The sequence below is a fragment of the Aedes albopictus genome, chromosome 2 (genome assembly GCF_035046485.1).
Source record: "Aedes albopictus strain Foshan chromosome 2, AalbF5, whole genome shotgun sequence".
NCBI classification, from domain to species: domain Eukaryota; kingdom Metazoa; phylum Arthropoda; class Insecta; order Diptera; family Culicidae; genus Aedes; species Aedes albopictus.
In genome coordinates, this window is record NC_085137.1 from 186,834,153 (window position 1) to 186,850,051 (window position 15,899).

The 15,899-nt window shown below is 44.6% G+C and overlaps 1 protein-coding gene across 1 annotated transcript; it reads right to left on the reverse strand.

Annotated features, from left to right (window-relative positions):
* Positions 1-3,780: 3,780 nt before the first annotated feature.
* On the reverse strand, positions 3,781-8,815 carry LOC109419054 (potassium/sodium hyperpolarization-activated cyclic nucleotide-gated channel 4-like). Its single transcript, XM_029859076.2, has 8 exons — positions 8,647-8,815; positions 7,985-8,589; positions 7,802-7,915; positions 7,527-7,746; positions 7,273-7,464; positions 7,059-7,198; positions 6,825-6,968; positions 3,781-4,266 (listed from the first exon to the last, which is right to left on the reverse strand). Exons 1-8 carry the CDS (start codon positions 8,744-8,746, stop codon positions 4,063-4,065), a joined length of 1,719 nt encoding a protein of 572 aa, XP_029714936.2. The 5' UTR covers positions 8,747-8,815; the 3' UTR covers positions 3,781-4,062.
* Between the last annotated feature and the right edge of the window lie 7,084 nt (positions 8,816-15,899).

The window sequence follows — 15,899 nt, forward strand, 5'->3', positions numbered from 1 at the left end:
CTTTATCTGATATAATTTACTCTCAAACGGATATGCATTAAACTTGGACAGAATTCCAAAACGCTTCACATCATCTACCAAATGACTGAGGTTAAGCACATTACTGGTAATAAAGTCCTCGCCGTAAATATCTCCATAATATTCAATGTAATGTAATAGTAGAGTATGTGCTAAGTCGAGCAAATATGCATACTCATTTGACGAGCATATGGTGACTGCACCAAATAACGACAAAAATGTTCGTACACATCAGAGGGTAGGTAAGGTTTCAATATAACTATTGAAATATAATGCAGAAAGGTTCTGAATTCCAGGCCCTTCCAATGGGAAAGACAATCTAGACCCCGTACTGATCTGTGTATCTCTGATGGCATTTTGATTTGTTGTAACAAATTGGATATTTCAGCAACATCCTTTGCGCACCACTTTGTCCTGTAGTTACCAAAATTACCATCACGCCACCCAATCAAGCATTTCTTCATAAGACCCAAGTCGATTAGATGTAATGAATCCGCAACGGGGAAGTCGTCAATCATGTTGATTGGAAGCCGTAGAAGTGGGGAGTCGTGCTTGTGATGAGACCCATACATTTTGGCCCGGAAACCTGCATCTTTTCTGCTTTCGCTACACGTCCGTGGGTAGTAGTTGATTTATTTATGCATTTTTCTATTTGTTTATGGAACTTTTGTTATTTATTACTGCTTACACCCCTGTTTTATCACTGGGACTTTTCGAATTATTTATGGGAAATTTTGTATTTATTATGGAATGTTTAATTGTCTGCCTTTAAACGCTCAGGTAGGCCAGGAGGAGAAATTCTGACCGACGATTGGAAAGCTCAGCGCCCATCAGCAGACGAATGAAAACGGCCTACAACAAATTGATTTGCCAAGGGCTGAAAGTCTCTCTAATAAAGACAAATCAATCAATCAACAAATTGATTTCGTCGCCTCCAAAAATATGGCCATACGTTGCACCTTTCTCCAACACAGCCTCCCTTATCGTTACACCTGGAGATCGCCACAGCAGACGGAATCTCAAATCAACCACGTTCTGATCGACGGACGGCACTTCTCCGACATTATCGACGTCAGGACCTATCGTGGCGCCAACATCGACTCCGACCACTATCTGGTGATGTTCAAACTGCGCCCAAAACTCTCCGTCATTACGGTACCGGCGACCACCACGGTACAACATAAATAGAGCGACTAAAACAACCGGATGTCGCCTCAGCATACGCGCAGAATCTCGAGGCCGCGTTGCCAGACGAGGGTGAGCTCGATGAGGCCCCTCTAGAGGACTGCTGGACTGTACAGTGAAAGCAGTCATCAACGACGCAGCCGAGAGCACCATCGGGTACGTCGAACAGAATCGGGCGCGGGCGGTAATGCTGCAGCAAGGGACCCGACAGAACGGGGAACGTTACAAACAGAAGCGGAAATAGCAGACCCGCCTCTTTCGGGAGAAAAAGCGCCGCCTGGAAGAAGCGGAGTGCGAAGAAATGGAACTGCTGTGCCGTTCCCAAGAAACAAGTTCTTCCAGAAGCTCAACGCACCCACAACGACTTCATGCCGCGAGCCGAAATATGCAGGGATAAAGACGGAGGCCTCTTGATGGACAAACGTGAGGTGATCGAAAGGTGGAAGCAGAACTTCGATCAGCTTTTGAACGGCATGGAGAACGTAGGCACGGGAGCCCACGGCAACGGAGAAAACGACGACGCCAGTGCAGCGGAGGACGGAAATGAACCAACTCCCACGCTGAGAGAAATTAAGGATGTCATTCACCAGCTCAAAACCAACAAAGCAGCTGGTAAGGATGGTATCGCAGCTGAACTCATCAAGATAGGCCCAGAAAAGTTGGCCACCTGTCTGCATCGGCTGATAGTCAGGATCTGGGAAACCGAACAGCTACCGGAGGAGTAGAAGGAAGGGGTAATCTGCCCCATTCTTAAGAAAGGCGACCATTTAGAATGTGAGAACTTCAGAGCGATCACTATTTTGAATGCTGCTTACAAAGTGCTATCCCAGATCATCTTCCGTCGTATATCCCCTAAAACGAATGAGTTCGTGGAAAGTTATTAAGCCGGCTTCATCGACGGCCCGTCGACAACGGACCAGATCTTCACCGTACGACAAATCCTCCAGAAATGCCATGAATACCAGGGCCCAACACATCACCTGTTCATCGACTTCAAAGCGGCATACGACAGTATCGACCACGCAGAGCTATGGAGAATCATGGACGAAAACGGCTTTCCTGGGAAGCTGACTAGACTGATTAAAGCAACGATGAATGGTGTGCAAAACTGCGTAAGGGTTTCGGGTGAACTATCCAGTTCATTTGAATCTGGCCGGGGACTCTCATGCCTAGTCTTCAACGTCTTCATATGGCCTATTGGGTTTCTCATTGATGTTAAGACTACTGTGATAATTCGAGAATCATCATTTTCCAGCGACATTTTACACTAATCAAACTTATTTTGTTTACCGCACTTGTGTACAATAGCCGCTGCGAAGTCGTGTGCGAAATTCGACTGTGATAATAACAAATTCGGGCCGAGTCTAAATGGGTGCAAATGTCTCAATATGAGAGCTTTGATTATTTTTGTAACATGTATAAAACCTGAGCTGCCCTATTCCACAGTTATTAACTGAGAACTTCATCTATATTAGGGGGATTCACTTAACAGCGTAAACTGCTTATTAAAGTTTATTCTGATCGCGATCACAAGGCAATCTTTGATTATTTCATTCGCAATTTCATGAAACATTTCAAATAATCAGAAAATCATGGCTTACACAGAAATTTAAACTGTTTAATGAGTCTCCTTAATGATAATTTAACATTTGTAAATCATGTAGCAGGCACTAAGGTACTCTATGCCGAAGAATATTTATATTACAAAAATTCCCTGGACCAACCGGAAGTCGAACCCGTCATCCTCAGCATGTTCTTGTTCAATACCCGCGTATTTACCGCTTAGGCTATCTGGGCCCTGGAGTAAAATTATGCGAAACATTAAGATCGCACGTGTCTGGTTTCACAGCTACTTAATATTTACGATACTAACAAGTTGCCTAGGCCCTAGGGCACGTTCCTTCATTAACATGAACGCAAATCATGATCTGTTCAAATCTACTACCAAGAACGGAAATAAAGTGCGTGAAGAAACGCGACTGCAAACAGATAGCCAGACTTGTAGCCAGACGACGCGCAAAGGAAGACAGATAAGCTGATGTGTACCTTCAGCAATTGCGTGGGTGCTGTTGTTGACATGACATATCCAGCTCAGGTTCACTTGTCTTACTATCTTCTGTCCTTGCCGGGCCTTCAAGACTGGAGTAACAACAACGCCATTCACAAACTTAGAACGAAAGTTTTACCTGCTAAGCGTCTGGGTCAATGATCACGTTCGTCTCGTAATCACCATAATAGGCGATGAATAATAATGTTCTATTCGCGAGGTGTCGCACCGATTGAGAATATCAATACAAAATCGAAAATCGATACAACTGGCTTAGCTGCCACCTGGTGAGTCCACTTTGGTGTTCCAGCTCACAAAAAAACTTCGATATGAGATGAATGCCCAAACCGTCAAGGCAAAATACCGCTTTGTTCTGCTTGTAGGTAACAATCCCTGTAATATCATACTAAACACTCCCCCAGGTCAAACCCACTATCAGTAGCAACGCAAGCGACCAGCAAGTTAATGAATATTATCTCGCTTAGCAAATCTGCCCAATAAAATTATCACTTGACCGTGTCGAAAATGTCTTCATTTGGCATATCGCTTTTATTGCTTCCCATCTTTCACGCGGAGTTCCACTCAGCTCTCCGGGGCCCCTCTGAGCTTATCGGGATGAATCTTGTTAATTTTATCATCCTCTTATATCCCCTCAACCACACCTGCTTCCATTCCCTGGCCTTCTCAAAGCAGCATTTACAATATCGCTTCTTGGTATACGACGCCAACCACATCATGTATCTCGTTCGTCGTTTGTCCGCATCAAGCTCTACAAATTTCTGTCGGTGGTTGTCGTCACCTTTCCCTTCGCCTCACTCGTTGTTGGTTCCCACGTTCTCCATCAGCAGATGGTTTTTGTGCTGTTCCTCCTCGAGCAGTGTTTGCTGCATCCGCTCCTTGGCCACCTTCTCGAACCGTTGGTACAGCTCATGTTCCGGTCGGACAAATTCGGCAAACACTTTGCGCCGCAGCACGAAAATTTGGGTGAACTCGATCGCGATTACGTTGACCAGGCGCTGCAATGAAAGATGGATAACGGAAAAGAGGGCGGACGTTATCGTGCATAAGAACATGGCAGTGGTGGAATTCTGTTCGATTTTCTACTTGTTCTGCTTTTCAAGTCAATGTTGTGGATGAAAGAATGATGGTGTTATGGATTATCGTTCTCTCTCAGGATGACCCAAGTTGATTGCCAATGTTCTTGTCAGTATTTTTGAGTTTGCTTCTGCAATTTTTAAGTAATGCTCAAGTAGAGCTCAAATAGTCGAACACTCAAACCTCCAGTCATTTAAGGACTTTTTTTAATGTCATCAAAGATTCTGAAGGACTTTATTATTATTTTGTTTTTTTTTTGAGTTTCCTCTAGGAGTGCATCTGGATATTCTCCTCTAGTTTTTTCCAAAAATCTCTAAAAACAGAGGTTGCTTCTAAAAGTATTACCAATGTTTTTTTAGAAATTCTCATCAGATCTTTTTTGGGTTCGTTCAAATATTACGTAACGCTAATGGGGGAGGGAGGGGGTCAAGGGCTGCGTTACGCTTCATACAAAATCTCAAAACTTCCCATACAAAAGTTTTTACGTGGGGGAGGGAGGGGGTCTAAAATTGGCAAATTTTGCGTTACGTAATATTTGAATGAACCCTTTTGAAATTCAAATAGAGCTATGTCCAGAATTTCCCGCAGATTTTTCCGAAGATTTGTCCAAGAAAGCCTGTTAAGATTTCTCCAGTTATGCCTCGGGAATTCCACGGAAGTGCCACGAGAATTCCTTCGGAATTTCAGCAAGAATTCGTCTAGAAATTCATTGGAGTTCCTCGGAAATTCTTCCAGAAGCTCCTCGCAAATTCTGCCTTGAGTTCTTCGGGAATGAAGCTTACCGATAATGTCTTCATGAGATCGTCGGGAATTCTTCCTGGAGTTCCTAGAAAATTCCTCTAGAGTTTCCTCGGAATTCTCCCAGGAAATTCTTTGGAATTTATGCAGGGTTTTCTCGGGAATTCCTCCTAGAGTTCCTCGAAAATGTATTCACGTTAACCGATCCTCGCTTTGACCGGACTAGCCACCACTCTTCGGCACTGGTTCAGAAAAACACGTTTTGTGCGATCCGTACGCGTCAATGGGTTTATTACTACTGATTGAAAACATGAAAAATGACATTGTTTAAATAGATCCGGCCACCGTCTTGGCAGTCGGTCAGCGCAGAGTACACTGCAAATTAGGCTCCGCCCATGCGAAGCGCATTGTGTAAGAAAGCGCCTCGTTGGAGGCACGTCGCTGAGGATTGATGAATGGCACCTCTCTAGTCTGCACGCATTGGGCGCGTCCACAGCCTTTGTCAATCAAGTAATTAGGATGTGATCCAGCATATTCAAGCTGCAAGTTCTTCGAAAATAGTTTCAAGCGAGTTTAAACACCGGGTGTCCAAAATATTTACTAAAAAGGGTCCAAAATGTATTGGGGTGTCCAAAACAGTGAAAACTGATGCTTCAAAAATCAGTTATTTTCATCGAATTTTCAGCCAGAAATGACCTTGTGGGTATTTTTAATGGACAGTGGAGGTTTTTACGGTCATACTAACATCATCATTATGTGTAATTACCCTCGGAATCTGTTTGATTTTGACTTAAATTCAAACTAATGTCCTCTAGGGGTCCAAAATTCAACTGTTAACCTACTCCTTTGGTTTCCATTAGCACTTACGGCCGATTCCTTCACTTGCGCTCAACTCGTAAACCAGATAGGGTAACCTGGGGTAATACGCACCCCCGGGGCAAAACGCCCTCACGCTATTTCACTCTATAAGTGAAGTTCCGTCAGATGCAAGCAAACTAGACGTAAAATTGAGCCGAAAAGCCTCAAGAATGACAAGAATATTCGAATGGAAAGCGTGGAAAACGATGTTTTTCCCCATTTGGAAAAATTGTCTAATTTTAAGCACACGCAATTTAAGCAAGATTATTTTAGATAACATAATGTGGAATCAACCTATTAAATACCATCCGCTTCCTACACCTTCCATTTGTTGCCGTAAATAGTAAAATGGAGCCGCCTGGTATTCCATTTGAATTCAAAGCGGAAAATGCCAGAGGTCGTATTGCCCCACCTCAAGGTGCGTTTTGCCCCCAACAGTTTGTCAGCACCCAAAATGTAATACTTTTTTATTAAAATTGTTAATTTGATTAGGTAATATTGATATCACGCGGACCAAAAAATGGTGTCACTTAGCTAAATAAGTAAACTAACTTTCAATACGCAAGACACCCATAAAATCATCTTAATCTTAGTGATTGGGCCACGTTTGCTTAGGGGGTGCATATTACCCCACCTTCCCCTATCTAACTCAAGTCCAAGCGTTGGTGAATAAACTGGCGCTAAAGTGCTAATGGGTTAAGCCCTCCCATCGCGTCAAGATTAAATATTCAGGGGGAGGGAGTTTTCACTGTTATGTATCGAGGTTCAAACTAAATCGTAGCTATTTCAATTTTTCTAGCAGTTTTTGTAGTAATGTGTATTTTAACTTAAAGCTTATTCTACACTTACCGTCAACATGGTAGATTTATTCTAGGCCACCTACCTTATTCTTCAGAAATAGTGCAATTTCTCCAAAATGGTCCCCGTCGTGCAGATGTTCCGTCTCCTTGCCTGACTGCGTATAAACAGCAACCGACCCAGAGTATATGAAACACATCGCACTCCCAACGGTCCCTGCTTTCATTATCTGCGAAAAATTGTGACAAACAGTCATTTGGGGAACGGTCATTTCAGAAGGCATATAGTGTGTGTCCTAGGCATCACTAGAGAGACCTACCATATCGTTCGGAAGATAAATTTCCTTTTCCATGTTGCGTGCCAGCAGAAGCAAAAAGTGCTCCGGAATGCCTTGGAAAATCGGAACTTTCTGATAGAACCTGACGGCCCTGTTGTCGATGATTTGATTTCTCAAGGGGCCTACACATGTGTGCGAAGAGAACTGTGAATAATGAATCGGTGTTGATAAATAATGAACCTGACGCGACGCAAACCTGAGAACGTTTCAATGATTTTGTCCTCCGCAAAGTAACACTTCTCGAACTTCTTCTCGTAGTAGTACATCAGTCGATTTTTCATTTCCCGAGGAAATTGTTTCATTGTCATGTAGGCTTCCAGTTGACTGATGGCTGCGGCATACTTCCGTTTGGAGGAGCTTTTGATTGCGATAATTTTGAAAAATTGAACTGAAATTATCTTCAACGTTAAAACAAGGTTTGTACATAAATTGAATGGAAATCTAACTTACGAAATAGATACATCTGGAAGCATATCCCGATGACGATGCAAATAGCTGCTAAGATTTTTCCGTGAACTGTTTTCGGGATTCCCAACTCACCGAAACTTAGGACAAACAGATAGAACAGAACAGTAGCGAAGCATTTTCCGTACCGGTTCAAAATACCGTTGTCCATGTCACGAAGAAATTCAACATGCTGATCCCATGGTTCATCGAGACCGTACTCGGGCTGGAAGGTCAATAATGAATCAACACGGTAAAACAATATCGAATAGTAAACTCACGTTTTCTACTATAACAACGCCTAATTTATAGACGCAAATGCACCAGTGGATGAACAATCCAGAAACAAGAATCAATCGAACTACATAGTATTGGATCATTTCCAACTTGTACCGCTAAAAGTAATCGAAGATAAGCTGTGAATGTTAGACTAAGCATAATGAAGTTAAATATGATCATCTTACCTCAAATATGTTCATAAGATACCTCCAAATCAGTCTCACAGATACTAATTTTAGAACAATCAATGCACTTAACACATTCAGAGTGGTCTTAACCCATGATTCTTCAAAAGTAAAAGCTTTGGCCAACAACGCAGAAGGAAGAGCAAAAATGAAATCAATCAAAAACGACCCTCTCAGATAGTTTAGGAAGATCCTCGTCGGATTCAAACTGATGTTCCTGTGATACTTATCCCTCGAGCTCCCGGTCAAACAGTTCACCAAAATTTCAACACTGGCCAATACGTTCACCACGGCTGACAGCAAGTACAGGTGATGTCCTCTCATCAACGACGGAGCAAAGCTCATCACCAACGGGATGATCAACAGAATAGCGTAGATGTAGACCAGCAGCCAGCAGTCCCAGAAAAATCGAAACTTGCTGAAAGGATGGATGGTGTACCAGTAGTCACTCTTTACGTGCCGTGTCAGCTCCGTTCGGAAGAGGTAGGTAGACCGGTACAGACGCCTGGTCTGCGGATGGTCCCGATCGATGAGGAACCATTGACGAATTTTGAACCCGATGCTCTCCGGGGACTTGAAGCGGCTCGACAATATTGGAGGGGCGTCTGTGGAATGGAAAAAAATGACAACAAAATTCACAACAATTTCTGCACATTACCTACCTCTCAATGAACATTTATGATCGTAGGTTACGCGATCGTCATGGTAATCATCTTCTAAATTGTAAGCTGTAGAATCTTCTGGTAAATTGCGGGATTCCATGATGCAGTCGTTCACAATCTCTTCTAAAATTGACAGCTACATAAATAAAACCGGCGTATTTTGCAAGGAACACTTGATCATACAGCTAGTTCGTAATTCACCCACGTGCCCACTCACCAATTTGGAAATATTCTTCATTACACCAACGAACTTACTTACTTACTTACTTTCAGTCCTAGGCACCCACGGTGGTGCATAGGGCCGAATTGAAAGATTTCCATCCTGGGCGATTGCCAGTCATTGCCTTGACCTGTGGCCAGGACAAATTTCTGTCGACTTGCTTGATTTCGTTGATTAGGCTGCGCCGCCATGAGCCTCTGGGTCTGCCTCTACTGCGATGTCCTGCTAGCTTCCAGTCTAACGCTTGTTTGCAGATTTCGTTTCCGCCCCTGCGTAAAGTGTAGCCGACCCACCTCCACTTTCGCTCCCGAATTACTGTCGTTATCGGCATTTGATGACATCGACAATGGAGCTCTACGTTGGAGATCCAATTGTGAGGCCACCATGCATGAATTAAATAACGCAGGCATCTATTGAAAAAGACCTGCGACCGTTGCGTGTTCTTCGCTGACACACACCTGGATTCACTGGCGTATAGCAGCACAGATTTCACGTTCGAACTAAAAATTCGGATTTTAGTGCGTCGACTGATCTGGTTGGTTTTCCATACATTTCTTCTCTTCTCGCAAAAGCAGCCCTCGCCTTTTTGATCCGTGCACCTATGTCGATCTTAGTGCCGCCATCGGCCGCCGTTTGGCTACCAAGATATCGGAAGCTTTCAACATTCTCCACTGATTGCCCAGCTACCGTAAAGCTGAAAGGGTTGACCGTGTTTACATCCAACGATTTGGTCTTGTTGACGTTGATGGTAAGATCTGCCGCTGAGGAGCGATTGGCAAGATCATCGAGTTTGCTCTGCATATCAGAGCGCCGTTGAGCTAGGAGAGCAACGTCATCAGCCAGTTCGAAGTCATTTAGGTGCTCCATGATAATGGGCTGCCACGGTCAATCGCATCAACTAGGATCTCGTCGATTACGATGATTACGATTAGCGGTGATAGTACACATCCTTGCCTCACTCCTCCACAGAGTGTCTAAAAGCTCATGTATACATGAATGAGACAGTGTGCCATGCGCTGGGTTGAAATGCGTCTCAAGAAAATTTGTGAGATTTGAGATCATAGCATGCTCATGAAAACTCTAGTGTACGTGCCTCAATGAGACGTCTCGTGAGACTCGTCTCATTGAGATGTTTGTTAGTTGCAACTGAATCATTTTAGAGGCCAGATTAGATTATGTGAACCCATTTCTACAGTCCAGTTATCCGGAGATTGAATACACTTATCTACCAGCGGTAACGGCGGCGGTGAGTACAAGCGAGCGGTTTGAGTTTTGACGTTTCTTGGGGAAAAATCGAAGCGGTTCCGTTCCCCTCCTCACCATTTCGTCAACCGTTCTGTGGCGCCAACCGATTGCTATCCTTACTAAACGTCAAAATTGTACTACTTGCTGGTACCCACCGCCGCTACTGACGGTTGCGCATAAGTGAATAAACTGGGGATCGATTGCGGATCAAATAATTATTGGATTTGGTTGTGTTAATTGAGATTTGAGATGCCTATATCCCAGAACAAAGCTGTGGCCCACATCATCTCTCACCTTCTTCAGAAGTTATGTAAAGTACACAACTCTGGCGCACTACACGTTCAACTAAAACGACCCTTCATCCCTCTCCGCTGGTCAAACAGAACACACCAAAAAACCATCAATTGGAAATACACGAGCTGATCAAACGAGAACCAATAGCACTGTTATGTAGTCTCCCAAAACATTAACACTAACGTCAATTGGGAAGAAGCCCTTACCAGGATTGTTTCTCCTATCATTTTCCCGTCGTAAAACAACCTCCGGCTGCATTCTATATACCCCAGCATACTTATGACCCAAACCCAAACCCCCTTCCGCCCCCGGAAAACGTCAACCAAATCTCAGCTGAACATTTTCTGTAAATGTCATTCTAGTGCAGGGTTTGAGAGTGTATGAGGTTGGTGTCAGGTACCTGGAGCTTGTCTCATTGAGATGTCTCATTGAGACTCGCAATGCTAATGTGATGTGCACCAACATCGCGAGTCTCAAGCTCAAGGAATTTTCATGTGCTCACAGCCAACTTTTCTCAATCTCGTATTGAGATTTGTGCGTACAGATACTCTGCTCCTCCAGCAACGACCCGGATGGGATCGGACAAAACATCGTTGTGCAGTACTCTGCACGAAAATGCTCTGTACTGTGCTTCAATGAGGCTGATGGTTTTCTCAGGGACACCCTTGCGCCTGAGGGCTTCCCACATGTTTCCGTGATTGAGACGGCCGACAGCTTTTTCGTAATCAATGAACACCAGGTAGAGAGACTCTTGGAATGCATTGATTTGCTCCAGAATGATACGGAGCGTGACAATATGGTCTACACAGGATCGTCCGGCACGGAATCCTTCTTGCTGCCGTCGGAGAGTTGCGTCAATCTTCTCCTGTATCCGGTTAAGGATAATTTTGCAAAGGACTCGCCGGGTCGGTCGGTAACTGTCCAGACGTGTCTTTCATGGGCATTTATTTTAGTCCCACTAAGGCGACGTGAGACATCGTAGAGGAAACGGATTTCACCGGTGTTTGCGGCTTTCTCGCCTTCGTAATTGTAATTGTAATTGTAATTTTTATTAACGTCACGCAAACTTATCGGTTAAACCATTATTTAAGTCAAGGAAACGAAACTATGTAGATAAAAACAGTACATGGGACAGCTAATTATTGAATTACATCGAAAAAAGAAGCAATCTGATATTCTTAATGTTCAGTGTGCAAAGCGGTTCTGAAGGATGACATCGTTGGGGAACTTCTCGTTGCTAATGGCAAGCGATTCCAGCATTGCGCGCCGAAAACCAGAACGCTTTTGCCGGAAACAGTCGTGTGGGCGGGTACGATATACGAGTGCGTCCTATCCATCTGTCCTCTTCGCAGATGTTGCATCAGGTAACTGGGGAGTTCACTATGCTGACCTTTCCTCAAAAGGCAACAGATGCGATAGTGATAGTTAGTTTGAAGATCACGTCCAAAAATAGAGTTTCGATGCGCCGCAGTCGTGTCACGTCTTTTCAGATTGAAAACGAATCTGATTGTTGATTTGAACGCTCGGTTGAGTTGTTCTTTCTGTGCACCAGAAAGTCCAGAGTAGTACACCGTGTCGCAGTACATGAAGCAGGGTCCAATTACGGCTACAGCAAGCTTCCTTCGGGTTTCGGTAGACAGAACAGTTGAAAAACGTCTAAACGTCCGAAGTGTGTTGTAGACATTCCTTGTCACTTCATTGACTTGTTCGGTCCAACGAAGATTGTTGTCTAGTCTCAGGCCAAGATTTTTGACGCTCTTGGATAGCTGGATGCGTTCGGAGCAAAACATGATGCTTCTGTTAGGGGTAACGGCGCCGTTCCGTGAAAATATTATAGCCTGTGTTTTTCTTGGATTAGGAAACAGCCCGTTGAAAGTCGACCAGCGTTCAATAGATGCGAGATCCCTATTGATTTTCTCCACAAGCGCGTCTACATCGTCTATCGATCCTGAGACATACAGCTGCAGATCATCAGCATATAGGTGGTACTTACATTCGATTACCTCGGCGATGCTGTTTATGTATAGGCTGAACATCATCGCACTAAGGCACGAACCCTGGGGTGTTCCATCTGCTACTGGTAGCTCCGTTGAATATTGATCTCCCACACGTACAACCTGGCTTCTTTCGTCCAGATAGGACGAGATTAGATTAACTGCAGAAGGCGAAAAATTGAACTCGCGGCGTAATTTATCTTCAAGTATCCTGTGTTTTACGCAATTAAAAGCTAAAGAAAAATCCACAAGCACCATGACAGTGCACCGTCCGTTATCTAGGTTCGCATAGACATCATGTGTTACCTTAGCTAGTGCGGTGTTAGTGCTGTAACCTTTCCTGTATCCGGATTGATTCGCAGCAAGAAGTGGTGGTTCAGACTCTTTCAGGTATTCTGAGACTTGAAATAGTAGAATCTTTTCAAGCATCTTTGAAATTGAAGGTAGAACACTAATCGGACGGAAATCAGGTGGAGCCGTAGCGCCGGCCTTCTTGGGGATGGGTGTAACGACAGCTTTTTTCCAAATGGACGGGAAACATTTAGCTTCAATGATTGCGTTGAAAACGTGGACCAATACGGGAATTATGATAGGGCTAAGCAGTTTGATCAACGTAATTGGAATCCCATCGCTGCCGGCTGCAGACGTCTGGATTTCAAATATGGTGCTAGCGACCTCGCGACCATTCGTGAGTCGAAAAGCGAAAGCTTCTGGCCTAGGGTTTCCACCTGGATCTGGATAGTGGTCGTTTATGGTTGAAGTCGGTGTTGTGGCTATGGAATGATTTGGCAGGGATAAGTGACCCTCGGAGAAGAATCGATTTAGAGCCTCTGCGTTTGCGGGTTCCTCGGATGATGCTTTTTTCACATTGGTGTGTATACCTTCACGACGCAAGTTACACCACAACTTCTTCGCTGGAAGAGAGCAGTCGAAATTTCGTTCTGCGTATCGCTTTTTGGCCTCGAAAATCAGTGTTTTTGTTCTGTCGCGTCTCTGCGCGTAGTCCTGCCACTGTGCATCTCCCCTAGCTCGGTTTGGATTCCTATTGTAGAGAGCAAAGGAAAGGTCTCTAGCAGCGATATGCCGCTCGATTTCAGTGGTAATCCATGGTGTTCGTCGGTCGCGTATAGTAATGACGCTTTCGGGGGCGTGACGTTGCATCACGGACTGTAGTGTGGACGTGAGAAGCTCTGCCTTAGTGTTCACGTCAGCTGCGTCATAAATTTGGTGTAGATTGCTGGTTTGAAAATCGATCTGAAGTGCCTGGGGATCAATTCTCCGGAAATTTCGTATCTTTATGCGCTGCGGCGGAGGTTTTTGTACACGTACATTGGCGACAAGAAATATAACTTCATGGTCAGAGATGGTATTTCCTGTCGACGTCTTGGAGGTCAGGATCGTAGCAGGTTTATCAGTCACCATAAGGTCGATTGTAGTAGAACTGTTTTCAGTAATGCGCGTAGAAGACGTCGGCAGAACAGTGAGACCAAAAGTAGTGTGGATTTGATGAAGTGACACAACGTTAGCAGATGGTGTCGGCGAGGCTACATTTATGTTGTAGTCACCTACGAGAAAGATTTGATCAAGGTCAAACTCCATCAGATCGATTAAAAGCTTTTCATATTGCTGAGCGAAAAGTTGATTGGCCCCGGAAGGATTGTATATTACGCCCACTCCCAGTTTGAGGTCGTTGATATCGGCACGAACCACCAGGTATTCAAATCGCATATTCTTTGGTATCTGCGGATCATGCTCAGATTTCAATATCGGCACAGCTTTAATGCCTTTCCGAATATACAGCCCTACTCCTCCGTATGCTTTGCTTCCACGGCCACCCTTCGATTGCAGACAGTGCTTAATAAAGTTGTAGTCTGGAACTCGAATAGGACCGGCAGGTGCCGAAGTTCTCAGCTTAGTTTCGGTTGCCCCAAAAAAGTGATACGAATGTTTGTCCAATAGTAGCTTGATTCCGTCGATGTGCCGTTCTAACCCTCGTACGTTGAGGTGACCGACACGCAAATTTGAAATATTAGAGCGTGGCATGACTTTTGTTTTTGGAATCGTCGTCGTGATTTATGCGGAAAACTAGTGTTGGTTAGACGAAAAGGAAATTTGAGTTGATTCAGCATCGTAAAAAACGGATGAATCATTTGCCCTGCCTTCGAGCCTCACCAACTCGAGCAAGTGCTGGGAATCCTTTACGGCGTGTAACGTTGACTACCTGGCAGCAGCACAGAGACACTGTCGTGCCGAACAAAAACAGATAGAACGAGCTTCTTCTGTTTCATTCGCAGCGCAAGATTTCGAGTGCGGAAACTGGAGAGCGACAGTATCTCGTTCATAGTGAATCGATAGTCGAGTGGCATGCCCATTCCAAGTTTACGAAGCCTGAAATCGTTGTATCTCTCGTAGTACTTTTGGAGAACAGACTGTCGGATTTTGTTTCCATCGAATACGACAACGATTGTGGGGGATATCGAACGGTCACTCCATTTTGACGCGTTGTACGGTAGGCGGAAACAGTTTGCTACGTGTGACTTTGCTTCAGGCATGTCCAGGATGTCCAGTGTACGCTCCACAATAGTCTGCACGTTTTCCCCTTGCTGAAATGGAATTTTGTTCAGCGCAATCCTGAAGCCGTTTACATTTTGACTGCATGTCTCAGCCAGCTTCGCACCGGACTCGATGATTTCCAGCTTGTGTTCAATGTTGTTCAGCAGTTTATCGCTATCCACGTGTTTTGCTTCAGTTCGAATCATTTCTTGCATTTGATTCTGGAGACGGTTCATCTGCTTCTTGGTGTTCGCTTGGATAGATGCAAGTTCATCTTGCAGCTTCTGAAGCTTAACATTGAGCTCTTGAATTAGGTTCTTCAAGTGCTCAAGGTCATTATTGGGGACGGCGTTGACCGGCTCGAACTTGAGGATAAGGTTGCCTTTGGGTGTACATTGTTCACAGAAGTACCAATACCTGTGGATTTCTGGCATGCAGGTTTGGTTTATGCTAACACATGTTGTGTGAAACCACTTTGAACACCCATCGCAGTTAATCCATTCGATGGGTTGTTTTTTACTGGCTTTCTTTGACTTCTTTCCTCCTTTCAGCGGGGGGTCGGCTCGATTGCATTCCTTGCAGATTTCTAGGTCGGACATATTTAGGTGGTACTATCACGACTGAACGACGATTCCAAATTTTCCTTATTTAAAGTTGCATAATGGTAGTTGCCAGTACGGTGGGGAAAAGTGGTTGAGATCGAGCAACTGGAAGTCTTGTCAATTCACTGATTTCGACAGCCCGGGGCCCCGACGGTGGCTGAATTTCCAGGCCCGAACAGCAAAACGCCCCGGCGGTGGCAGTTCTGCTACGAACGACAAGCCCGCACGCACTTTGTATGGAAGGTCCAGGATTGAGAGATTAGTCGAAACGACAACCAGGAGCCCCGACGGTGGCCGATATTCCTGATTCGAACAGCAGGCGCCCCGGCGGTGGCAACTTGCTCC

What these genes read in the sequence shown, in the direction of transcription:
- LOC109419054 (XM_029859076.2), bottom strand. Translation starts at nt 8,746, where the DNA reads ATGGAATCCCGCAATTTACCAGAAGATTCTACAGCTTACAATTTAGAA. An exon ending in TCATAAATGTTCATTGAGAG is followed by an intron (nt 8,590 to 8,646) that starts GTAGGTAATGTG and finishes TCCATTCCACAG; the next exon opens with ACGCCCCTCCAATATTGTCG. An exon ending in GCGTTGTTATAGTAGAAAAC is followed by an intron (nt 7,747 to 7,801) that starts GTGAGTTTACTA and finishes TTGACCTTCCAG; the next exon opens with CCCGAGTACGGTCTCGATGA.